Source organism: Thermobia domestica, chromosome 5 (genome assembly GCF_964235325.1).
Source record: "Thermobia domestica chromosome 5, izTheDome1.hap1.1, whole genome shotgun sequence".
NCBI classification, from domain to species: domain Eukaryota; kingdom Metazoa; phylum Arthropoda; class Insecta; order Zygentoma; family Lepismatidae; genus Thermobia; species Thermobia domestica.
The window spans coordinates 229,116,853-229,144,790 of record NC_137458.1 but is presented as its reverse complement, the minus strand read 5'-3'; the positions used below and the strand labels follow the sequence as shown (position 1 = coordinate 229,144,790).

The following is a 27,938-nucleotide window of genomic DNA, read 5'->3' as shown; positions in this document are numbered from 1 at the left end:
ATATTACGCCTTTGTTCTAATGAGTAAACGTTAAAATTGTCTAGCAATGTACGTACTATTGTTTTCAAGTGAGAGGTACAAACTTTAAATGACACTAACAAGAAAGAATCACATGCAATCTGGGAGATAGTACATCACAGAGAAAAGTTATGTAATGAAGCGAGCATTTACAACATGGAATATTGAGATTTTCTTTTTACAGATTACAAAACTTTCTATCGTTTTGTATAAAAGTAACAAAGTAGATACTTGTTTGCAATTACTGTACTCTTCATTCTGAGTTGTACTGCAGAAGGATGATTTCGTTTTCAGATTTTGATTCAAAGATAAATTAATAATGAAGTAAGTTTCTAAGAAGAATAGTTTCAGAAGAATAGTCTCTAAGAAGTAAGTTTCTAATAATGAAGTAAGTATAGATCATAAACAAAATTCTTATTATTCTTAATGACTATTTGTGTTCTACAAAACTTTTATTTTAATGTTCTCATGTGTCTATGTTCGTTCAAATTATAAAGACGAAACTTATTGCCATCATATCTTTAAACCAAGATTAACTTGTTATTATTTAACATGTGAAAACTCTTCTAGAAATGTTTAGAACACATTCTAAGTTCTAAATGGTTTACTTTTGTATTTTCAGTCTCAGGTTGAACTGAAATTTATTCATCACAGAACTCGCCATCTGAAGAATTTTCCAGTATCCAACTTAAATAATGACTAACATTTACATAAACTCCAGGAAAGTCTCTGTCTGCACAGAAGTGGCCCCACGACGCAATGCCTAAAACAGTAATTGGAAAAGTTATTAATTAAAAAAGTAAGTATTTATGTATGAATTATCAATATACTGAAACGAACCTCAGCCTACATGGTGGTTAATCACAGTCATGTACAAAAAGATTGCACAGCTACCCCACTTTCAAAAACTTCTGCTTAAAGCTGTAAACTTTTAATAGGTAAAAAATAGGGACATCTTTTTATACTTCTACAATTTCTCATGTAGTTGGAAGTGCATTTTTTCTCTCCTGCAGAGACCATGACATTCCAAAGGTTGGTGAAGCTATAGGCTTTATCCTTGACTTCGACACTGACGGAGGTAGTGTAAATATACACACGTTCCAGCCCCTTTACTTCATTAGGTTATCCCAAGTACGAATTTCAAAGTGGATGGGTGAACGTTAGACTCAGATTGCAAGTAAGTAGGGCAGGAAAAGGTCCACTCTACCGGAGATCGAATCCAGGCTACTCAGTTGCCAGATAGATAGACCCCTTACCGACTACGACACTGTACCTCTGATAAGAGCGTAGGGATTTTCTAAATTCAGCGAGTAACGAAGTTCTCTTGAACATGATTGTACATTAGAACAGATATAAAACCAACAAATACAAACTAGGGCAACGAAATAACAACTTAATTACAAAATATGTTAGTATATAAATGCAATATTTTTTCCCTTCTCATCGTGAATCGAGGCGTTGGATGGAAAAGTGCCATAAGTCATTTTTTAAAAAATGAGATGCAGTCATATCCATGAACTTGCAACTATAACCTGCTGGATAACAACGTTGCGTATCTCAGAATTAAAAGACCTGGCCATAGTCCAAACGATGGCACCAAAAAGAACCGATTTTCTCCGCTTTTTCTATATCGGTTCTAGTAAAAAGTCTTCGCATCTCACAATGTCTTCAAACTGACTTGCGCTACTTTGCCATCCAACGCCCCAATTAGTTGCCTAAATACAAACTATTCCGTAAAACACTATTTCCTTACTGAATCTGATGTGGTTGATGAGAATAATGTTTAGCTCAAAATATCACCTAATGAAAAGAGTAGGCACGTAAGCAATTGCGAGAACATTTAATAAAAATACAAAAAATAATTTGAAAGTTATTGAAGATGGAATAAAAAGGTTTTCTAAGAACACTTTGTAGCATTATTATCTTATACATTTATGAAGTTGCACACTAGTCCAGAATCGGGAATCAAGAGGAAATTCATTCTTCTAATTTGTTAATAATTCTACGAGTATGAAACTCTGTGTGTTGTAAACAAAAGTAACTGCTGCTTAATTGCATAATTACTTCTAGAAACTACATCTTTTTGCTGTTCTTTCCTGTTCACGCAACAAATTGCTTTGCTTTAATCTTGCTAAAAGTTTATATACGTTAAGTAGTTTCCAAATCCATATATTTTAAATAGCTACTCCAACACATGTAGCATAGTATTTCAAAACTATTATTATTATCCGGGGCTCAGTGATAGATTGCTCTTCTGTTCTGCGACGGGTTGCTGATTCAAACACAGCAATCGGCAAGTGGGCTTTGTTGTAGACAAACACAATGTGCGTGGATTTTGTCAATGTTCTCCCGTTTCTCGGTTTAGGACGTAGTTGATATCTAACCCTCCTAATTTCCTATTTATTATCATTGTCATCATCTCCCCTAGTATTGGAGCATAATCGCGTAACGTGAGACTGTATATACTGGGAATAAACTGGAATATATCCTTGGTATTTACTTGCTGAATTAATACATTATCGAACTTCCTATTGCACGACATTTTTACTTTCCCTATTACATACGTTATCTACCTTTTCACCTGTAGTTTTATAGCCGTGTTTTCTTCACGATGTCCTTCTACTTTGTATACCCTGATATATTTTCAATGCTTCGAATTAGTGCTTTCAAAATAATTCCATTATTCAATATTCGATCATTTTTCTGGAATTATTCAAATATTTGAATATCCGAATTTCTAACAATTGTTCATCATTCTAATAAGAACTCGCTTTTGAATACTCTTTATGGAAATATTGTGGGAACAATTGTTATAATAATAAATATATTCGCATATTCCAATAAATTATACTCGAAGAATCTATTATTCGAACATTCGATTTATTAATTATTTTAACAGAACAACTCTGAATTATATAAAAGTTAAAAATCAGTGACTGCGGAAGATAAGGGACAGATGGACGACCTCCACCCCAAGTCACGATAGTTCAATCTTCTCGGGCATGTTATATTCGTATTATGATGAAGTAATTGCAATATAAAATTACCTTTCTTTTATACAAAAATATTCAGCCTCCAGAATTTGTTTGCCCTTCCGCTAGCAAGCTAGGAATATACAGAGCGTTCAAAAAGTCTCTATACACCTGAATTGTCACATATTCAAAGCAACGAGAAAATTATTTTACTCAAAATTTATTATATTTTATGGCATAAAAGCACTATGTACAGGGCGTAGCATATACACAGACACATTTTCACAGCAAATGTTGGAAATGTCTCCCATGAGCCTCCAAACATGCTTGCACACGTTTCTTCTTGTTCTCAAATACTCTCACAAGTTGTTCATATGGAATGCTATGAGCAAAATCTCAGAAAGCTGTTTCGAGTTCTTGTAGCGTGTGGGGGTTTCCTTTATAAACAGAATTCTTTGCATGACGCCAGAAGTAAAAATCCGGAGGATACAAGTCAGGAGACCGAGGTGGCCATACTCCCTTTGAAATTATTCGATCTCCAAAAACCTCTTGCAGTAATCGCATGGATTGGCGAGCTGTATGTGCTGTAGCGCCATCTTGATGTATCCAAGCATTACGAATTTTGTCTTCCGTTAGTTCTCCTATGAACTGGTGAATAATTTCACAATAACGAGGTGAATCTATTGTTTGTCTGAAAAATATGGGGCCTACTAATCTTGTGGATATTGCAATCCACACCCCTAGCTTCTGGTCATGCAGAGAAACTTCATGTATGACATGTGGGTTTTCTGCACACCACACACGTGAGCTCTGGTCATTGGCGTAGCCTGATAAATGGAACCAGGCCTCATCAGTAAAAAAAATACATTATCCAAAACATCGTCAGACTTGTCCATAACAAACCGTGTAAACCATTTACAATACTGCGCTCGTTTTACACTATCGGGAGGAAGTAACTGCTGTACCACTCTCACCTTATATGGGATAAGACGCAGTTTCTTACGAACCGCCTTTTGTGCCGTACCAACACTTATTGCTTCTTCCTGGGCAAGTTTTCGAAGTGGTTTATGGGGGCTACATTGCATTGCATCCGATATGTGTGCATTTTTCCTTCATCGAGCACTGACGGTCTACTACTTCGATCATAGTCCATTACCGTTCCAACGTCTCTAAATTTATCGATCAGTGCCCTTACAGTGTGACGATTCGGAACAGGTGTATCCGGAAATCTAGCTGCAAACTTATCTTTGACTGTCTGTTTGTACTCACCTTGTTCACGGAACACATGTTCAACCAGGAATATTCGTTGTTCCAAAGTTAACACCATTGTTTCAGAGACCGCTAACTAGATGCGAGAATCACTTCAACATCACTTTGCCGACTGGGGTCTAAGAAAGGAATTTCACGCAAGGCGATAATATAGCAGTGTTGCAAACCTTCGCATAAAATTTTATTTTATGTGACTTTGAATGCGACTTTGACTTGCCACGATTCAGGTGTATAGAGACTTTTTGAAGGCTCTGTATTAAAGCTGGATTATCGCTTTTGATCCTAAAATGCCTATAAAAGCTGCACATCGTAACGGGAAATGTACATCGTACTTCATACATCGTATTTTAGAATAATTCCTTAATCATCTGTCTTTTTTTTAGTCTGAAGTGTATAAGCAAGGTACATTAATCACTTTATTTTTTAGTACAATGACTAGTGTGATCTTTTAGCGCTTGAATTGTTTCCAATCTAATTTTATATTATGATACGTCACAAGCACCCAAAAAGTAGCCACATATCCTTTTTATCTGAGAAATACTATTAACTGGAAACCAAATAAACTATTATCTTTAAATATGAGTAATTCAGAGACGATATTTTATATTATTAATGAAAGGTACAATATAACTATTCTAATTTCGGTTCTCATTACTGGAAGTTTCTAACGTTAATTGTGAATTTACCTTTGTTTAATCTCTGTCTATATTAATTATGAAATCACAACATAACTCACTATAACATTTCTGATTATGAAATAGTAAATTATTGTAGATAACTTATTCGTTTACAATTATTACCTCCCACCATAGTAGAATTATACTCGTTTTTAAGAAGTAAAGGACCTCCTCCATCTCCCTGAAAATAAAATAAATTTACGAAATTAAGATTCCTTTACTCGGATAATTTAAATTTTTTTATATGTAATTAATAAAATTTAATATCTATATTTGTATTCAAATCTAGAATTCAAGGAAGTAGAAACGCTTTCAAAGTCTTGACTGGTAGACCCATAGGAAAACGACCATTAGGAAGATCTAGGCGCAGATGGAAGGATAATATTAAGATGGATCTCGCAGAGATAGAAATACAAAGAAGAAACTGGATCCAATTAGCTAAGGATAGAAGTCATTGGAGAGCTTTTGTGAACGCGGCACTGAACCTCCGGGTTCCATAGGCCATAGAGTGAGTGTGAGTGTGTGATTTGTATTCAAATAAACACTCTTTAAAGTAATAAAATGTAAATATTGATATAAGTAAGTCCAACAAACATTACTGGAAACATCTACCTATTTTTATGTAACACATGTACTAATTTTATAATTATATTGAAATACAAAATAATTCTAGAACATATTTCAAGAAGCAATACTAACATATTTCTTCTAGTGGAAGAAATAGTAGAAACACATATTATTTGCGATACTTTAACTACTCATAACCTTTTGTTGCTTTTTCCGTTTGTTTCACTATACATTTCTGAATATTGATTGGAGTGAATGAATAGTTGGTTATAAAGAAATGAGAAAATATGTAATCAATATTCCTTTTCTTCTAGTAATTCCATCTAAGTTGAAAGAACAACTAAATTATTATATCTAGTATAATGACTTAAAAGCACTACATATACTTGGAAAAGCATGACAGTTCACGAAATTGAACAATATACTTTTGGATAAAACGGAATTAAATTTAATGCCTTTACGAACAAAAGTATGATTCAGAAATACCTATTCGGAATTAAAAAATAGACAAACAAAACTTGAAAGCGTAAAAATACAATGTTCTTTTGTTTTGATGTTGGTGATCCTCTGATTTCACGAAAAGTTCAACTATTCACATCTTTTCGTAATACATTTTTATTAGAATAGCGATATTTACCAAATTTTTCTCAAATGCTGGAAATGCAAAACAGGTATTAATATTCCCAAATTATAAATTAGTTGAATAACTATTTATCTACTGTGATAAAAACCCATAACATTCTCGTTGATGTAACACTGAATAACTTAGAAGTTATAGTAAGTAATAATATTCCCTATTGTTTCCTACCTGGCAAGTGTCTTTCTCAGTGTCATATGCACAAAACGTTCCCATTTCTAGTTCATCAGGTGTATATTGAAACTCGTCTAAACACTTTTCTCTGTCAAAAACAGCTACATTTGCTGACAACAAATGCTCACTAATAGTTCCATTGTCTACATATCCCATACCTAAAACTACAGCTTGTCTTCCATGGATACTCCCAGCTGCAACAATACGAATATTAAATATTTTGTTTGATTACCTTCAATAATTATCGGGATGTTACATATTAGTAAGAATCTAGAGTAGAGAATGTTAATTAGCTTCGAAGAAGCTTACTTCAAATAATTTGAAATATAACTTAAAATTTTGATTAAGTTCATTTCGAAGCACAATACGTTTTGTATCACTTTATCTACTATTTAGACTCATATTTTAAATATATACCTGATAATATAATCTAGTTTACAAAATACTAAATTAAATAGTGCATTCAAATTAATTGAAAGTTGGTGAAACTTTCATGTAAGTTATATGTATTTTAATGTCACCAATAATTCCAAATAAAATTGAGGAGTTTGATGCAATAAGGGTGTAAGTCTGAAACATGCAGTTGGAGAAAACGATGTTGAACATTTAAGTAGTTTTTCTTTTTGTTTGTTTTTTTCACAAAGCAATGTAATATGCAGCATTTTATTCCGATATTGAATTGAAATGTCACCAGGAGGCTAAACAAGCGTGGCAAAAGCCACAAATTCGTTTGATGCAAAATGGGCGTAAACTCGTTACGTCCTTCTTACATCAATACTCCTCAATTGCGTGATTTTGTATTATTTTTCCTTCGAATTGGAATAACGATCTACTCTAATAATCAAGTTTAAATACCTTCGAACTAAGAACAAGAAGCAGCCTGAGAGAAAGCAGCAAAAGTTTTCGACATTTTACGGTAAGATAAAAAACTGGGTAGTGCTGCGTGAAAAAGTTTCTGTAGAATAGCAGTAGCACTAGTGTAAGTAAAATTAAAATATTAGCGTGGATAAACATCAAAATAAAAAGAAATCTCACACAATACATACTTGTATCCAAATGTATAACTGGAAATAATCAAACTCATGATGAAAGGTCAAGAATAATTCTAAAGAAAGTTCTCAGCAGCAGATCCCACCGAGAATTAAAGTGGGTTGCCCTTCAGAGCCATCGTGAAACAGCTGTGTATGTGACGGAGGAACTCAAGCAGCGCCTTCCACAGTCTGTGTCAAGAAACACAGTCCGCCGCAAATTACATGGCATAAACCAACGATGTTTGGTTACGCGAAAGAGAGATCTGTTAAAATACCATAACGCATTAACTGCTGCTGATTACTAGAAACGTGTGATATGGTCGGGTTAGTCACAGCTCTCCTTACTTCAAATTGCTGCTCAAGCTTATGTATTTTGTACACCCAAAGGAGCATATGATCACCTGTGCTTGCCCCCAACCGTGAAAAATGGTGGCAATATTATGGTGTTGTGGGCTGTAATACCCTGGGTTTTCAGTGACTGCTGTGATGACACTTATCGGTTGTGTCACTTTCGTGGTTATGTGGTTCTGTGCGTTCTATTATCCAAATGTTGTTTCCGGGGAATGAGTTTATATTCACATATTTTAGGGTGATCGTGCTCATATTCACTCAGTTGGAGTATTTTCTGGTATAGTTTGAGGTATATTTGGATGAAGTTAACACCTCCTTTGGCCCGAATCTGATCATAATTGAACATGTATTGTGTCTTTCGGTGACACAAAGTCTTCCTCTCTCAAGATACTGTGTGATGCACTGCACACTGAATGGTGTAATATTTCACTTGTTACTATCCACAATATCTATGACTCTATTCCATTTCGTACCAGAACTGCTCTAGAGGCGAAATATAGTTCAACGCCATATTAAACCAACAATCATAATGTGGGGTCACCGGCGACCCCAGTTCATATAAAATGCGTTCTATGTGTTGATGTGCAAATTCCCGGGAAGATATTTTTCCGGAATATTCCCGGGAAGATTCCTCAAAATTGGAATTTTCAGGGGAATTTATGTATAATCATAAAGAAAATTGTATTCTATTACTATATTTTGACTTCAAAGTTAAATTCGTTTTTTGTCACACTATATTATTACTGTTGTTCCAGAGGATTATTTAAAATGTATATTCTGAACAGTATTATGTTATTTTATTAATATTTTATTATAATTAGAGAGTACGCATAAATATATATTTACTTAGAATATGTTCTATGCAAATAAATATGTGGAAAAAATGTTATAGTAAGTCCACATACTTTTACACCGGTAAAGAGTTTAAATTTACATGTAAGTGGATTTTCTAAACTTGACTCTACTACTGATATTATAAACATATTAAATTTTTGGTGCAGTTTTACTATACGCATCCACAGATTGTAAAACGTACGGAAAAATTTGGGGAAGTCTTTAATTTGTCCATTTTATGTCGAGAACAGAACCCAACAAACCCCTGCGGGGCTTCTAACCCGTTCCTACTCCTACTGCTACCCTTATCCCTACTCCTATTATTATTACTATTTATACTATGGATCCGTATAGTAAAACTGCACGAAAGTTTTAAATGTTACAAACAAATTGTGTTGGGTTACTGCCCGAAGTCACATGTCTCACTATTTTATCAACATTTGCGCATACATATTTATGTTCACAATATTTGCAAGATACTGCCTTATCTTTATAATTTTGCACGTAACATTGCCACACAAGACCTTTCTTCCTACCTATTTGTCGAAATTTTATGCGTTAATCCGCTTGTAAGAGAAGGTCGAGCAACTCTTCAGAGACAAGAGACAGACCGACGTCTATTACTAACGGTAATTGCACAGTAATTATAATACTTCATCTCTATTTTTACATAATTTCTACATTACTTTACAAATTGATTCCTTTTCATCATTTGTATATTAGTACTTTGCTACATTTTAATGCAAATGGTAATGGAACTTAAGAAAACCATATTATTAGTTATACAAACTACAGTTAACGAATTTTATTTTTTTAATCCAAATTATTTTAAACCCAGAAGTAAATCATAATAAATGAAAATTAAATAATTAGTCATGTGGTTCTTGTAGTTTGGAAGATAAAATAAAGAAATGGAAATACATTCCTTGCCAGGAATTTATATGCCAGGGAAAAAAACCAGGAATATTTCCATTTTTCATTTTCCTTTCCACCGGGAATATTCCCACCGCCCATCATTAGTTCTGCGCCTGTGCAGTTGTGAAAGAGAAACACGATATTTAGTCTATCTTCAGTTCAGATAATGCTATTGAAAGTGTATATTGCATTGTTGTGTTAGTGCTGTAATTTCTTTTGAATGCTGGGGTCATATATGACCCCACGTTATGATTAACGAAACATGTTTTCTTTCGAACAGCCAGATAGTAAAGTATATTCTAGTAAGCAAATTTCTTTAGAAAAGACGAAATCAAGAAAGTATTTGAGTGAGGAAGACATTGCATTGTAAGTGGCACACTAAACCGTTCGACCAAAAATCTACTATAGCCTTGAAGAGAAACATCGTTATTATATATTCTACACTATCTTATGCAATCAATAAAGAAAGAATTGTATCCGCAAATATAAAATATATAACATGATACACTTAAGATATATAAAATGGTATAACCTAACAAACCTAACCTAACCTAACCTAACCTAGCCAAACCACACCTTACCTAACCCATCCTTACCTCCTTGAATCTAATCTAGCCTAGTACAACTCCAGATTCGAGTCGTATAAGACCCCACGTTGTGATAAATATTTACGTTAGAGCGAAAACAATAATAGCGAGAAACAATTTTATTTACCTGGATTTGATAACCAACAATAGGTTTCCTTTCATCTCTTAATTCTCTATTTACATAGTACTTGATATAAATTAACTATTTCTGGTTTCAACGTTCATCATAGAGTAGAAATGATAAGATGTAGCGAGAAGTGGTTGTTTTCCACTTGGCTTCACTATCCCAAAAATAAGTTACATCCCTACCAAAATCATTTTGTTAATATCGAAAGTGTTAGAAATCTAGCACCGCTTCCGATTTCATATATTGATTACCATAGGAAGAGAACGGTAGTACAAAGCGAGAAGTTGGCTACGATATGAATGAATAAGTTTCATGTCAAACTGTATCTCCTTTATTGAAAGAAACGTGATGAAAATCAAAGATATAGGTTTCAAGAATAATTGCAAAAGGGAAAACAATAATATATATCGAGAAGTGACTTTCTGATACAGCAGCAGCGTCTAAAGTACAAGACCTATCTATGCTTTATCCCTGTACTAAACTCATACGATGAAGAAATTTTATGCCAATTTCCGTTTCAATATGTATTCTCAAAGGGCAGAAATAGCAACAAATTGTTGTGAACATTTTTATTATGGATTCAGGATTCCACTAACAGCTACCATCTCAGCTATTATTTTATTTTTATATGGAATCCAGATGTAATAAATACTAACATTACATCCCGTTTCGATCTTGACTCTAGCAGTACAGAAAGTCTAAGTGACAGCAAGAAACTGTTATTAATGTGAATTCTGTGTCGCGAGAACAGATTCCGTCTCCGATCTTATTCTGTTCTAAGCGATTGTGATACATTTACTACTTCTATTTTCAATATTGAATCCTTGTATGGAAACCAGAGGTAGTACAAATTAGTATTACTTTTCGTTTCAATTTTGATTCCTATGGAAGAGAAACTGTACGAGATAGCAAGAAACAGTTATTAATGTAGATTCTCCGTCTCAAAAACAGCTTTTATCCGCAAATGCTGTAAGCATTTTTCATACAATAACTATTTATACTTCCATTTTCAATATTGAATCCTGGTAGATTGGAAATCTACCAGTTTTACAATGTGAAACAAAATTCATGTTTCATGTTATAATTTATATACCAAAATTAAATGATAGGACTTTAACATAAATCACACTGCAAAAAGCAAAATTCCACTAGCTCTTGACATTCTTTGGAAACTTTGAGTAATACTAATTAAATACGAATCCCAAACATTTATTACAGTTTCTAACTATGCAGCCCGTAAGTATAAAAGTTTTGTAGGATTTTTTCCGATCGGTCAAACGTGATAATCATATGCTATTATATTCAATTTCCATTGTTAATTTGATTGATTAAAACCAAATTATCTCACGAAAAATTAGTAATATTGCAACTTCTATGTAGCATGTTTTTGAATACATAAAGTTGCAGTATATGCAGCTACGATCTCAAACTGCCTTCTGGCTATGTGGTTAGCCAGCCCTTACGGTGTGAGAGACCTAGATTCGATTCCTGGCGGAATCTCACTTTCTTCGAATCCCACGTTAAGCACTGAGTCTGCGTTTCGCAGATCCTTGATGCTGAACAACATTCTAAATTCCAAATCAACCAATAAACTGGAAATTTATACTGAGTAACGAATGCTAATTGGTAGGATCAGGGTTCGTTATTTTTTCTTTGTTCAAAATGACGTTAAACTTCAAACCAATAAAAATGTTTATGATAATTGAAACCTCAACATCTCATATAATCTGGTAACAAAGCTCATGCTCTGAAGTGCAAGTTCGTATCCTCCCTTCTGCTCGTATATGCCATATAAGCAGGATTTCTTTTACGACATTTGAAAGCAATTTCTTGTTTTCTAACAGACGAGTGGACGTACTTCGAATATAGGCCAGTGGCATAAAATCTATTTTATATCTATCAGTGATTATGTCCGATAAGTAACTGAACAATCCCTAATAATATTTCATACATATACAATGGTTAAAGTATAAAATTTCTTTAAGGGGAGATGTACGGCTTTTGGTACCGTTGCACTCTAGTAACCATATTCTGCTGTAGTTTCACGGTACGCATCCAAGTTTTAGTCTATACATGCACAGTGGACTATACTTTAGTTAGTTAAATTACAACAACGGAAGAATATATATGTATCTTTTCCTCGGAAACCATATACTGAATTTTCTATAAATTTGGAACACTTATTTTAGTAGATAATGTGATTGCTTTGAACCAAGCTCATTAATCTATTTTAAATAGTTTCCTTGTGGCAGATTTATGATTTTTTTTTATTTTCTATACCTCTTATTTATGATATTCCCGACTGTATAATAAACTATTACAATGGTAACATAATAATTCTGATTCATAAAATAAAACTAGATATAAGTAACATTATGCAAAGTTTCATTGCATTATATACAATAGTTTTTGAGATAAAGATACATTAATGTTGGGAAACTTCCAAACAACAATACACATCGCGATCAGCACTCAGAAACATGTTTATGTTCTTAAAGCGCTCAGTATCCATAGATTCCATCTTCTTGTGTATCCTCTTTTGCTCTTTTAAGTCTTTTTTCCTTAATTATTGCATCCTTTAAGAGCTAATTCATTGAGAAATAGCTTTTGCTAGTTTCATTTTATTCATATCCTCAGGGCCGGATTTCCCAATAGGCCCGGTAGGCCCGGGCCTATGGGCGCAAGCTCCCAGAGGGCGCACGGCCGAGAGAAAAAAGTAAAAAAAAAATCTAGAAATAAAAATAAATAACCATAACTTAACATATTTTTTGAATTGATTAAAAAATCAGGCTAATAAAGCATTCTGATTTTGAAGTTCATTGGAACAAATAATTGTTGGTAAAGTTCAACAATCTTTTGTTAATACATTAACGGTATTTTTAAGCCCAGAACCAAGTAAATTCCTCAAAAAACTTGCAATGATAAAATTGCATCGTGGAGTGGTGTTTAAGCAATTAACATATAGGCCTGATATAATTTTTTAATAAAGGTTTTTAGGAAAGTAACTTTAACCAGACTAGGGGGAGGAAAAAATTATTGGGCCTAGGAGCGCCAAAATGCTAAATCCGGCCCTGCATATCCTTTAAATTTTCCACTGTGAATTTTCCTCAGCGTTATTCCTAATTGTTCCAGTAGATTAACGCACTATGAGTAGCTACTGTTGAAACAAAAAGCAACATCATATAGCACTATTTGTGGAACTTTTCAACCTGCGAAAGCTGTTTTGCGGCAGCGTTACTAGATCAAAAATAAAAGCTTTCATTCATTTGGATTCTGTGTTTTACCATTTTTCTAGACTTTTCGGTCTGCAAGTGCTCTAAAAGTAGACTGTATCGTATTCATCACTGCAGCTGGTAGAAGTGTCTATAACTATTCACTTCTTCCCTTTCTTTTCCTCTGTTGTATCCACATAATGATTCTTTGCCCTTTGAACACAACATGTACATTGGATTTTCGTCAGTTGAAGACTTATGGAAAAATATAGAACACACTGATTTTTTTCATACTTTGTAGGTTATTTACATTCTCTCTTATTATCTTGCCATAGCATACTTGTAAGAAACCAATGTGCTTGTTTGTGACCTCACACGTGAACTCAATGTGCGAATTTATGTAGTACATAATAATTATTATCTCTAACGGCAAAAAATATACTAATAACGATGAAAAATTTTGTAGACAAACCATGACTACAGTGCACAATGAAATATTACGTACACAGTTGGGTAATATAGATAAAAACATTGAATATCAAACTGACTCATACTAGCTTTGCTATGTTGAACAACTTACACCAAAATACAAATTGCTGATCAAAGCAACGTTTAATATAAAATAAGAAATGTGTGACAATTTGTGTGACAGTGAGACACTCACACATTGATTTTTTCCAAAAATTTCAAGAACTGCATCTTGAGAAATCGATCTATGCTTGGTGGAGCATCAATTGCACTAAATCTGTTTTAAGGCTTGTTATTCCACAACAACAACATATTATTGATGCATGGAGGGGGGAGATCGATATCCAATGAACAATTTTGTCTAATACTCTTTTCGTCATCTCTCGTGGTTCTCCACTTATAGCTTAGCGAAGATTGAGCAGATAGTTGTCGTAGTCAAAAGTGTTATTTGCTACATACAGTACTCAAATAAATGTTCTATGAGAGTTCCCATAGAACCACTACAAAAGATACATTACTTGCAATGGTTCAAATGCCAAAAACTTACCAAGCTCTGCCTCGGTACATTAAGTGTGCCGGCTCTTATTGGACGTACTAATGTGAAGAGAAGACCAGAGACACAAGAGCGAAATCTGTCAAGTGTAAAGGTGCTAATTTTGTTAATTATTCCGCATGTCCGCGAATACTACAAATACTACAAGCAAAAAGGAAAACCACATCAGCAAGCACAATCTCACCTCCTCCACCTCTTCAAGACACCGCTGACATATCCGCTTCAAGAGCTAAGCCTACAATATCAACACCGAAGAAGTTTCCTGATAATAACTCACCCTCTGAAGACATCATCCAATTTATTAAAGAACTTCTTCAACTTCTGAAGGATTTAAATCTGACCAAAATAATACACACGCTCTGCACGTACATGCCAAAGCTGAAAGCGCTCTTGATCTGCTCAGCAAATTCACCATCCTCACGCATTTCTTCTCTGAACTATTACCGTAGAATCAAGAAGCCTTTTCAGCACTTCAGCTCTCTGAACTATTACAGTATAGTCACGAAGCCTTTTCAGCACTTCAGAAATTCTACATTTCAGCACTTCAGTACTTCAGCGCCTTATTGGTTGTTGTAGAAAGCATTTTCTTGTTCTATTTGTATTGTTTTGTATTTTTGTATTTTGCCATGTTGTGTAGTAAACAGCCCAAATTGATCCATGAATTTATTTTATTCTATTACCCATCTCCCAATGCAAACTACAAATAAATAAACGCTCAAGAGAAGGCGTTACCTTCTGCGGCCACCCATCTTCAGATGGGAATGAAATTCCATTAAAATCACTTTCTACCAGTACAAAAAACTGTTGGCTATTATTAGAAGGAAGAACTTATGATTTTGTATCATAAAATATCTTTTTTTATTTATTTTCTTTGTAATTACACATCGGCGTTAACTAACACAAGTATGTTATTTAGCTCAGTACTATGTAATGTACAACATATAACTTATACATTTTTTATCATTGAATAATCTTTTAGATAACCAAAAAGAGTTTTAAGAGATAATTACATTCTGAGGCCATAGTTAATTAAGCATATCATGCACTGTTTTCAGGGTAGTGACGTAATGAAGAACTTAGTAAGAGTACTTTTCAGTATAGGTTTCATGTCAGTAAGTGGCATGATTGCTGGACTACATCAATTTACAGGATTATAAATAAAACTATCCTTTTCCTCCAGTTTTTCAAAAACTACTCATAATTTTACACTTAAGATATGATCTTAATTGATTCAATGAGATCAGTAGATTGGTATACGTATGTCTCATTTTCTGATATGTTTTTACCCCTTAAACGCTAATAATATTGCAGAATTTGCTTTGCATTTCAATCAGAAAACAAATAATACCTCCTTTACATGTGGATATCTATTGGGAAGAATCTCTGTGTGTATCAAATTTTGTTACTAATTCAAACGACATCAGTACCTTTCACAAAGGGAAATATATATACTTTTCTAAATAGAGGTAAAATTGGTTACACGGAATAATGTTATGTTGAAAAAGGTCAAACTGAGTCGACCAGCGTTTGATTCATGTTGATATAATTCACTTTGAAACATCTTTATGCGTTTTTTTATCTCAATGTGATTAATGTGATTTTCCATTATACTAACATCTAGATGATATGAAGAAAGTAAAATGCTCCTCGATTTTTTTCTCAAAAAAAAGCAAAGTTTGTAGCAAGAAGTTTATATATTGATTATAAATATACATTGCCAAACCATGTATGGTTCACCATTGACTTTGGACTTTGCTATTGTAGTTTTGGATGCATACCTAACTTGCACAATCGAGTGTAATCCTTCAATCCATCGATCTATAACCAACTATAGAGAAGGAGGGTCAGAAAATTGCACTTTTCCCTTTTCGATAAAATTTAAAAAGTCTTAGAAATAGATAAGAAAAATACATTTTGAAATTAGTAATATTCTTCAATTACAAATACCTTAAAATAACTGAAATTTACAACAACCCACAGTTAAGAACAATTTGTACAATAACACCATTCTTTTAAGAAATAGGACTGACTCGTCGAGTTAATCGGGTCAACATAAGAGGGCTACGCATATCCTATATATAGAAAAATCCGGAGGTTACGATTTTTTAGGTTAGTAGATAAAATATTTGTTTAAAGTTGAAAGGTTTATAACGCTGATTTTTTTCTAAAGTTAAAAACTTTGCTTAAACAGCCAAATATATTGCTCAAATTGAAACCTCACATTCTTCAGGTATAAGATTGTAATTGAAGCCTAGAGTATTGCTTTTTAGCATCAGTTTAACATCAAACATAAATTTTTGGTTGAAGTAATAAGTATTGGTGAGGTTGAACCCTGATATACTTGGAGTATGTTGAGGATGGATAATACTGACCGTTTCAACTATCAGTATAGATCCCTTCATAAATGTAAGAAACTCGTAACCCCTTTTACTGTATTTACCAGAGTATATTATGTTTGCAGGACTGTAAAGGGGGAAACCAGAGTCTGTAAATTTATAGCAATTTTGTTTTTAGTTGAGACTAGAATTATTGGGCGTGCAATATTGACTGAATCTTTGAGAAACAAACCTTATACTAATCGATCTTAATGTCTTTGAACCTACCTGTTTTAGGGAGACACAAAGGAATGATTTGTGTAGTAAAATCGATCTTTTCTGCTAGAAGAAGTAATGCTATATCGTCTTGTAAGTGTTGAAACATGGATAAAGGTGGCATTCCTTTGAAGAATTTTATAACGCTTATTTTCTTCACCACAGCAGGCTCTGAGGATCTACTGTCTACAGCAAATACAACATCCCACGGAGAAAAAACTCTGAAAATTAAAATATTAAAATATTATCTTTCTTTATTTTTCTCATTATATCCCTATGTAGGAAATTCAGAAGTAAATTGTTTTGAGAAAAGTGAGATAAAAGGAAAAAGAATAAACAGTAAAAGAAGGTTGAATTGTTGTTGATGAACAATATAGTTTGGAGTGACTTTCCAGTAAACGCTGATGTCTAATAAATACCGAACTAGGTAGCATAGCACAATCTCTTATATATAGATTCAAAGTATTCTATATCAGCGTTGCTTGATTTCTCAGTATTCTACATGAGTATCATTACTTAAGTAGATTGATTAATTGAGTGGCGTTTTTCATCCTTCTTGAATTCTAAAGCTGCAGAAAGGGTAGCTACTGGTAAAAGGGTGGGAGATGCAAAGTACTACGTACAAAGTTCTGTATCCATCAGCAGGGATCAAGCCCCAGATCAAATACAGAGGTAATACTCATGTAAGCACGAACGGGCAGTGATGTATAAATATTTGCCAAATCACGAAAATTTCAGTTTCCTGATCTACGTGCCGAGACCTGGCGTTTCAAAAATGAAAGCAAATGAGTTTCATTTCATTTTGAGAAACTACGGTAGAATTTTAAATTAATAATAATATCAGTAACTTCATAGCAATAATAACATTTTTAATGTTTGACGATAATAGAATGTAGAGGTAAGTCGTATGTGTCTCGCTGTTAGAAGAAGGCAAACAATATATAAAATATGCTACTAAACGGTTTGTATTTTATATATACACATATGTACAGTACACAATATAATAATAAAAAAAGCTATTCCGACAGAACAAGAACTATCTACTAGGGGTGTTCGATAAGGTTGAGGACCTATCTAACTTCGAGAGCAAAAATTTGTTGAATTGCCATCGGTTACTCGAAACCGTTCGAGTATTTCAAATCATCGAGTTTTCGGGTATTATCGAAATTTGGAGTATTATCGAAGAATAGAGTATTATCGATAGTTCGAATATTATAGAAGTTTCGGATATTATCGAAAGTTGGAATGTTATCGAATTTTCGGGTATTTGATTATTACGTGAAAAGTTCTGGATTATCAGCATGTTTGGAAGAAACAATACAACCGAGGATAACATAGGTGTTCATAATATGTACTACTTAGGCCTGTATGCAGGATGTTCATTTTAAAAGTTACCTCCTTTGAAATGAAATAAAAGAAAAGTTTCTTCCCACAGATGTTCGAGACTCACGTGTATATATCTCTTTCCTAATAGATTACATAAACACGAGTCTTAAAGACTTGTGGGAAGAAAGTTTTCTTTCATTTCATTTCAAAGGAGGCAACTTTTAAAATGAACATCCTGCACATAGGCCTATGTAGTACATGTTATGTACACCTATGACAAGCCCGATTCATTGTTTCTTCCAAACACACTGACAACCCGAACTTTTCAAAATATTCGAACGCAGGGCCGTAACTTGTGGGGGTCAGGGGGCAAGTATCCCGACTCCCAAATAAGGTCACTGCCGTTCCAGGAGGCCCATTTTAAGATAAGATTTTCTTACTCTATATATAGGATACGAACATGAAATTATAAATGAAGCATCAAACAGGTCCACTACATTACATAAACAAAACAACACACAAAAGATAAATGAAACAGAAATGAATCCTGGGCCCGTTTCAGTAAAAAATGTACATTATTCCTAAGTGAAAGAAGATAATGAAATGCAACTTACCACAGTCATAGATAATGTTATTCTACAACAGAAAATATGAACCCGAATAATTTTCAATGTTCTCATCCATAGAAATTACAGTGTTGTCAAAATGACAGTCCCAAAAAGTCTAAGTTAAGGCAGAGACCAGAGGAACGATCAGAGCTGTATTTGATTACGTATCATGTGACCGTGGTGTTCTGTGAACTACTTTAAATATTAGTTGTATTTACTTTGTAATAAACAAAATAGTCTTAACATACAATTATTAAAACTAAATAATAATGTTATTTAAAAAGTAGTTCACAAGAAACTGAAACAACGTGATACGTAACAAAATGCAGTTGAAATCGTTCCTCTACTCGCTGCCTCAAATTAGATTTTGGGGGATTTGTTATTCTGAAAACACTGTAATTACTATGGATGGCAACATTGAAAATGATTCGCGTTCATATTTTCTCTTGTAGAATACCATTATCTATGATTGTGTTAAGTTGGATTTCATTATCTTCTTTCACTTGTCAAGAAACAAGCAAACGAAAAATGGTAAATTTTGCTTTATTTTTAGTAAAGCAGGCTCTTAATAAGTGGCCTGATCATCGTATAGCATACATTTTTAGGTTTACATAAAACAAAACTTGTTTTTATTGGCAGCATTAGGATTTAAATTTACTCATATTGGTTTGTTCGGCTTAATGATATTTATAGATTGTTCTACGTTTCAGTTTTAGAATTTTGTGTTCTTTAAACGTTCGTTAGTAATATCGTTGGATATTCAGTACTTCATCAATATCTTACACCATAGATCAGAAATTAAAATAAAATCACATTCCTACAGTATTACTCAGAAATTAGAATACAATAATTAGATAACTTAAAGAAAATACACTGTAAAGCATACAATTTCTTACTTTTATTAAGATGATAACTTTTCTGAGTAATTATCAAAAGAAAAAAATAATATTCCATATGCAACTGTCCTTTTTGTGACAGAAGCTTCAAACTAAGATGATATTCTACCAGAGATATATTCTATTCTTATAATTTAATGCTTTAATTACAATGTTTATGAATTTATGCAGTCATATTCTTATATTCATTATGGAATATTATATATTATATAATTCATATATTCATTTTAATCTTAGGTGTACTAAGGAGATACACGTATTACTGCACACCAAAGGAGGGTTAAAAAGTGTTAATTTTGTACTATCTATAAACTATAAAACTAATGGCACTAAATGTATAAGAATATTAGAAGTTATGGGACAGAAAATAATAATTTATGTTGTGGGAATTTATTACCCTCGCTTTGTGTGCGGCAATACGCGTAAACTTTTGGTTTTCGCAGGGTTTTCACTTTTAATATCATCACGTTGAAACCAGCCAGTCATTCGCATTTAGATGTATCGTAGCGGGCACAAGTCAACGATCTAGTAGTGGCGACTGTTTTGAAACAAATGCAGAGTATAAGAATTAAATCTGTCATATCTGTAATTTCTTGTGGAGAAGAAACAAATTTGTGAACCAAAGGTTTAAGAACAACAAAAGTTATTAATATAAACTTTGCCGAAGATTATTCACTTATCCAAAAGTCGTTTTGAAACGAAGAAAAATGACATACAATTTTGCAAGCGGAGGCAAGTAAACCTAACATACTCAGACTAAAGACGAATCATTTACGGCGTGGTGATTGTGGTTAAGTTATGAAGGCGCTCGACCAGTAATCTGGAGGCTCTTCGATCGAATTCACGTTGGGCATTTTTTTACTTTAGGATTTTAGATGGCGATTGATCGGTATTGATACATGTTTTGTTATATTCAGATATTGGAATACCCGGATGTCTCAAAATTTGAACTATCAAATCTTCAGGAATAATAATAGTAATAACAATAAACTAATAATAATTATTATTATTATTATCCAGTAGATGATTAAAAATATGAAACTTACTATCGTTCAAGTCATACCATTACAAGCAGAAACGTGACATTTGTAACAAAAATGTTTTTGCTTAATGTTGCCCAAGAGAAGAGGAATTTCTCATCTCGATTCTAAAACAAAACAAACAAAATCGGGATGAGAATTAACATTTTACATTCGACACGGGACATAGCTAACTCAAATAAGCTTCTCGTTTTACAGATGAGAATCGAGACGAGGCGAAAAGTATCGTAAACATTTCCTGTCTTATCTCGGTTCTCGAAATAGTGTATGTCCACTCTTTAAGTAACAGTTCCTCTGTACGCTGAATCTTATACACTATTTTCTTACTTTGTATTTCGGAGCTAACTTAATTATGGTCTGTGTATATATTTTTGTAGCAACGCTTTTATAATTACCTCTGTATAGTGTACAAGTTGGTATATTATATATCTTACTGATCAATGATATTCAATTATTTTTATTACAGTTATTTTCCATAAAACGTACAGTAGAATACTTTCCACATGAAATTCTATTGGAACGCTTTCGTTTAAAATTTGGGTAGTTGTAGAGGTGTGTCTCGAACGCCCCCGAAATCCCAACTTTTAAGTAAGTTTTGCCAAGTTTTAGGGCAATTTTGAAACTTTTAATACCATTTATATTATTATTATTATTATTATTATTATTATTATTATTATTATTATTATTATTATTATTATTATTACTGAAGCGTTGTGAATTTAATGGTTCACACTGTTCCACCCAGCTCCCGCCTAGTGCGCATTGTGTTATACAAACGCAATATGTGTAGGTTTTGTCCGGGTTTCGCTTCCTAACACTTTGGTTATTCCAATAATTCCTTCATTCTCATCATCGACGTCTTTTGAAGCTTGGCCGACATAACCATTACTTAAAAACAAATTTTCTTAGGGTTCTTGTGAGTTCAGTAGCCCTACTCTCTACATGAAATTTGCCAGGAAACTTTCCGTTTAACATTTAGCTAGTTGTACGAACGTATGCAGAGGGTATGTCCCGATGGTGCTGATACTTCTCTACAATTCCCACTATTTTGTATCTTTTGAATAACGCTAGGCGAATTTACAGATTTTAATACAATTAGTCATTATTATTAAGTTTTGCCAAGTTTTAGGGCAATTTTGAAACTTTTAATACCATTTATATTATTATTATTATTATTATTATTATTATTATTATTATTTTTATTATTATTATTATTATTATTATTATTATTATTATTATTATTATTATTATTATTATTATTATTATTATTACTAGATATTTGAGACCTCAGTATTATGTCCTATTGCAATGGAAATAAACATATGGAAGTTGATGGGTAAAAGAAAAAGAATTTTTGGACCCTCTATAAAGAATGAATTGCCTTACAAGAGATACTTTGGAAGGAAAGAGGGGAAAAGAAGGTGTCAGATTCTGGACAATATGAAAATCGTACCTTCGAATGCCTTAGAGAAACTAAATACGCTTTCTCTTCATCACGATATATACTAAGGCTCTTTCTTTGGTAAAACACTTTGGATTATGTATGCGTTATATTGATATTTAACAAAACATACATACATATGTAAAAAAGAATAATTCCTATTCACAAATTTTGGTTGTACTGATATATGGAACGTGTTGGAAATGGCAGACGAAAATACTATTATTATTTATAGTAAGAGTGGAAGAACTTTCAAACATTTCCACAATGAAACAATAACGTTGCAGACTCATTTATGACCCATACTATGCCCTAAGGATGATTCTTATGTATTCATGAATTGTTTGCCAAGCACACTAATTTCTCAGACGGTACGAACCAAGATTGTAGACTGTGACGTCATGATGTTAGTATTTCCTTTGTAAAGAAAGTCTTTTCAACTCTAACTTGTAAGAACGAGAAAAATGAATATTTTAATGTTATTATACATCAGAAATATTAACATTGTAAATGATAAAAATTTTCTTAATTTTCTGAGAGGTAATCGAAAACCAGACCCCTGAATTACGCAACGAATGCTCAAGCCACCACACTAAGACTTCTCTTAAGTGCGAGTCAAGAAACACTTGTGTATGTACAAAATTGCACAGGTTTTCGATTTCAGTGTTTTATTAACGACGAAAAACTTATTTCTGTTATAATAAAATACTATAATCGAGAGAATTCAAATTTAAATTTTAAGAAGACAAGCAAATACGCAATAGCGTGAAGGACAAAGTGGTCTTACAGGGTTTGTATGATAAGTAATGAGACCAGGTCTGGAAACATTGTTTTATTGATCTGATCTGTACAGGGACTTAAAAGCTTTCGAAGTACTCTCCTCTTGCGTCGATGCACTTCTGCAATCGATGTTTCCACGCTGCAAACGCCCCCTGGAAGTCAGCAGCCGGCATGTCCTTTAGAAATGTGGTCACGGCTGCTTGGATGGCTGTGACGTCTGCAAAACGGGTTCCTTTCAAGCGTGGCTTCAGCTTCGGGAAGAGGAAGAAGTCGGCCGGGCTCACATCTGGGCTGTAGGGTGGTTGTGGAAGGACTTCCACCCCAATCCGGGTCAAAAAGGAGGTCACTAAGAAGGCGGTGTGGGCAGGGGCATTGTCGTGATGCAACTTCCACCGGCTAGCGATCGCCGGTCTTTTCCGCTTGACGCTCCTGTGCAGTCTCTCAAGGACTTGTTTGTAGAAGGCGGCGTTGACGGCTTGTCCTTGGGGTACAAACTCCTTGTGGACCACCCCCACATTGTCAAAAAAAACAATCAACATTGTTTTCACCTTTGACTTCGACATTCTGGCCTTCTTGGGGCGCGGGGACGCAGGAGTGTGCCACTCCGCGCTTTGACGTTTCGTTTCAGGGTCGTACTGGAACACCCACGACTCGTCACCTGTTATGACGTCATCTTCAAAGTTAGGGTCACTGTTCATGAGGTTCAACAGTTCCTGACAACAATCAACACGTCGTTGCTTTTGTTCGTCAGTCAACACTCGCGGCACCAGTTTCGCACAGATTTTTCTCATTCCCAATTGTTCCGTCACAATCTTGTGCACTGTTGTGTGGTTCATATCGAGTTCATCAGCAATCAATCTCAACGATAATCGACGGTCTGAGTTCAGGAGATCCCTCACTTTTGCCACAGTTTCGTCCGTAGTCACTGTTGTCGGGCGTCCAGCCCTCTCCAGATCCTCAACGCTTTCCCGGCCGTTCCGGAACGCACTGTGCCAACGAAACACCTGGGCTTTGGATAGGGCTTCCTCTTTGTAGGCCTCCGTGATGAGAGAAAGCGTCTGAGTAGCCGTTTTCCCCAGGCGAACGCAAAATTTGATCGCATAACGCTGTTCGATGGAACCCTCCATGTTTGTTGATTTTCCGCCGTGACAAGAATGTTCACAAGGGCTTTGTCCAAGGCTTGTCCGCGCTCCACTAAGGCTCGGAGCCAACTGACGCGCGGTGCGTTGCTTTGCTCGGACCCCCCCCCTACATCCTCCATCACCGACAAACCCGCTCCAGCGACACGCGCGCCGCGGCGCGGCGAGTCTCATTACTTATCATACAGACCTTGTATAAGTAATTTGAACCCTTAACTGGTACCTTGTGCCTCAGACAACTTTTTTTCTGATTCACTATAAGTATATCCGTAACTTGTCTCTCTTACACCCGGTTATTCTTGTTTCACAATTATTTCCACTAAAATTGAACGACAGGTACACGAACACAGATACATCGAGGACATTTATTACTTCAAAGACTCTCCCACCGGGAATCGAAACCGAGACCCCGCTCATTGAACCATCTGATGGGTAGAGTTCCTGGTTCGTTCCCAAGGAAAGTAAGCTTCAGATGGACAACATCGTCGTCGTTGGTTTTCTCGAGTCAATAATGTGTTTGAAACTTGCCCATAGTTTTGAAGCTATGGTCGTTTTGAAGTTTATTCTAGCATGTTTTCGGCAGCCTATAAATAACAAAGGAAGCATTTGTGCACCCAGGTTCCTCCATACTTTTTGTCTTATATTGGTGTCATGAATCACCTCCCAAACGTTGTCGGGGTTGTTTTGAAACACCTTTTCAATCTCTCACTCTCTCTCTCTTTCTCTCTCTCTCCATATCTATCTATCTATCTATCTATCTATTTATATATATATATATATATATATATATATATATATATATATATATATATATATATATATATATATATATATATGGCCGGAAAGAACAAACTACAGGGGATTTATCTCCAAATTTGAACTACTTAATGGCAGTTGATTTCATGAGACAATAGAAAAATCAACTACGATCTATGCCCTAGACATATTTCAACAACCGGTTAACTGGTTTGGGTTAGGTTTAAGCTTGAAACAGAATGTGTTGGTTTATTTCATAAAACAAACCGTAATTTGGTTCAGTTTTCTTTGAAAACAGACAGTATATTGCCACTTTTCAGAATATCCGTACAGATTTTGGAAAGGTTCCAAATTATATGTAATGGTTTCGTTTTAGGTTAAGGTATTATGAGTCTGCTGTTTCACTTTTGAATGGAATTACGAAGCCCGATTTTTTTCTGTATATATATATTTTTTTTTCTGAAAACATATTAATGAGCAATCCAAAATACAACTGTTTTTCGGTTCGGATTGGTTTGGGTTAAGAGCTCGAAATGACGTCTTTACTTTTAATGTCCCATGATTATGGCTGTTAGGTTGAGAAAAACTATGAATAAAGCAACTGAATAGTGATGGACGAATTGGTGGAATGAGAAAATGGGGTGCCCCAAAGAAACCCACGAGCACGATGTTTTCCGCCTCAAGCTTACTTGTCTGGAGAATGAACTAGGAACCCACCCATCAGATATTTCAGTACGCGGAGTCTCAATTTCCATGTCCGGTGGGTGTATATTTGAGGTATTAAATGTCTTCGATGCATCTGTGTTGGCGTCCCTGTCGTTCAAGGTTACTGAAAAAAAATTAAAACGAGAATAACTTAGTATAATAGAGATAAGTTACGGAGATACTTCCGGTGAATCAAAAACAAAATTGGTCTGATTCATCAGGTTCTAGTTATAGATTTGAATTACGCTTAAGACAACTTTCTCCATCATGTTCTTGCATGTTTGTATGTCTTTTTTAAATTTAAATTTGAATTCACTGGACTATAGTATTTTATAATGACCGAAAAAAGCTTTTCATCGTTAATAAAATATTGGAATCGTAAGCGTCTGCAATTTACTACATACACGAATATTTCTTGATGTTTCTTACTAAACAGAGCAGTTTCACAGTAGTTGCTTGAGCATTTGTTTCGTAATTTAGAGGTCCACGGTTCGATTACCTCTCAGATTATGAAAATTTTTATCATTTACAATGTTGATATTTCTGATGTATAATGACATGAAAAATATTCAGTTTCTCTCGTTCTTAAAAGTTGGAGCTGAAACGACATTTTTCACAGGGTAAATACTAACAATATGACGTTACAGTCCACAAACTCGATTCGTACTCTGTGAAAACTTTTCGTGATTAGCAAACAATTCATGAATACATAAGAGTAATCCTTAGGGCGTAGTATGAGTTATAAATGTGTCTGAAACGTTATTGTTTCATTGTAGAATTGTTTCAAAGTTCTTCCATTCTTGCGAGAAGTAATAATACTATTTTCGTTCCCCATTTTCAACACGTTCGATATAACCGTGCAACCAAAATTTGTAAATAGGAACTATTCTTTCTATATTTGTGTGCATATTTTGTTAAAATATTAATATAATATTAATATTAATATATTAATATGACATACATAATCCAAAGTCTTTTATCCAAAGAAAGGATGTTACTATGTACCTTCATGAAGACAAATCCTACTTAGTTTTTGTTAAGGCATTCGAAGGTTCGACTTTCTTACTGTCCAGAAGCTAACAGCTTTCCTCTCTTTTCCCTCCAAACTATCTCTTGTAAGGCAATTCATCTTTATAGAGGGTCCCAAAATTTTTTTTATTTTTTCCCATCAACTTCAGGAGGCTTATTTGCATTGCAATAGAACGTAATATTGAGGTCTCAAAGATTCAGTAATAATACTAATATAGAAGACAAATTCCATATAAGAACAGATTGTACTGAAATCTGTAAAATCGCCCCTAGCGTTAAAAATAGTCGTAATTGTAGAAAAGTATCAGCACCATCGGGACGTACCCTCTGCATTCGTCCGTACAACTAGTTAAAGGTAAAACAGAAAGATTCCTGGCAAACTTAATGTAGAAATTTGCTCTACTGAACTCATAAGAGCCCTAAGAAAATTTGTTTTTAAGTAATGGTTACGCCGGCCAAGCTACAGAAGACGTTGATGATGAGAATGAAAGAGATATTGGAATAAACAAAGTATTAGGAAGCGGAACCCGGATAAAACCTACACACACGACGTTTGTCCAGCACAATACCCACTAGGCGGCAGCTGAGTGGAACAGGGTGAACCATTAAATTCACAACGCTTCAGTAATAATAATAATAATAATAATAATAATAATAATAATAATAATAATAATAATAATAATAATAATAATATAAATGGTATTAAAAGTTTCAAAGTTGCCCTAAAAGTTGGCAAAACTTACTAAAAATTGGGATTTCGGGGACGCTCGAGACACACCTCTACAACTACCCAAATTTTAAACGAAAGAGTTCTGATACTGAAACAAGAGGCCCAACTTCTCTTGTGTGAGTTAATGTGCGAGCGAGGATCAAGTGTTGCAAAACGCATTTGTGAGCAAAGCACACGTACTGCACTTAGAAGGTTGACGAAAGTTTTCACTTTCGGAGGGCAGCTTGCTTTTTGAACCTCATCTTAAAATACTTTCTTTCATCTTCATTCTCATTTGGGCTTCGGCCCTTGGCTACACTCTTACGATGACTGACTCTGGCAAAACCACTGTACAAATGAATCTCGGCAGACATTCCGGCTTACCATCTATATCTCCTTCGATACCCAGTACTTCAATAGCACAACCATCCACTCGAACTCGGCATTTTTCTTGGGGCCATGAACCGATCAATGTATCTCGAGATAGACACCCGTCAAGCGAATCTACGCAATCCGCGAAACGCAT

The 27,938-nt window shown here is 34.3% G+C and overlaps 1 protein-coding gene across 1 annotated transcript; it reads right to left on the bottom strand.

Moving 5' to 3' along the window:
- Positions 1-299: 299 nt before the first annotated feature.
- On the bottom strand, positions 300-27,938 carry LOC145685419 (trypsin-1-like). Its single transcript, XM_081757812.1, has 6 exons — positions 27,797-27,938; positions 25,687-25,798; positions 16,996-17,204; positions 6,312-6,508; positions 5,060-5,117; positions 300-781 (listed from the first exon to the last, which is right to left on the bottom strand). Exons 1-6 carry the CDS (start codon positions 27,936-27,938, stop codon positions 660-662), a joined length of 840 nt encoding a protein of 279 aa, XP_081613938.1. The 3' UTR covers positions 300-659.

Bases quoted from the DNA above. Each gene is read 5' to 3' on its own strand.
- LOC145685419 (XM_081757812.1), bottom strand. From the start codon at position 27,938: ATGCGTTTCGCGGATTGCGTAGATTCGCTTGACGGGTGTCTATCTCGA. The intron at 17,205-25,686 runs GTGGGTTCCTAG...TTTAATTTTCAG, and splicing joins CGTACTGAAATATCTGATGG to AGTTTTTTCTCCGTGGGATG. The intron at 782-5,059 runs GTAATAATTGTA...TTACTGTTTTAG, and splicing joins TAATTCTACTATGGTGGGAG to GCATTGCGTCGTGGGGCCAC.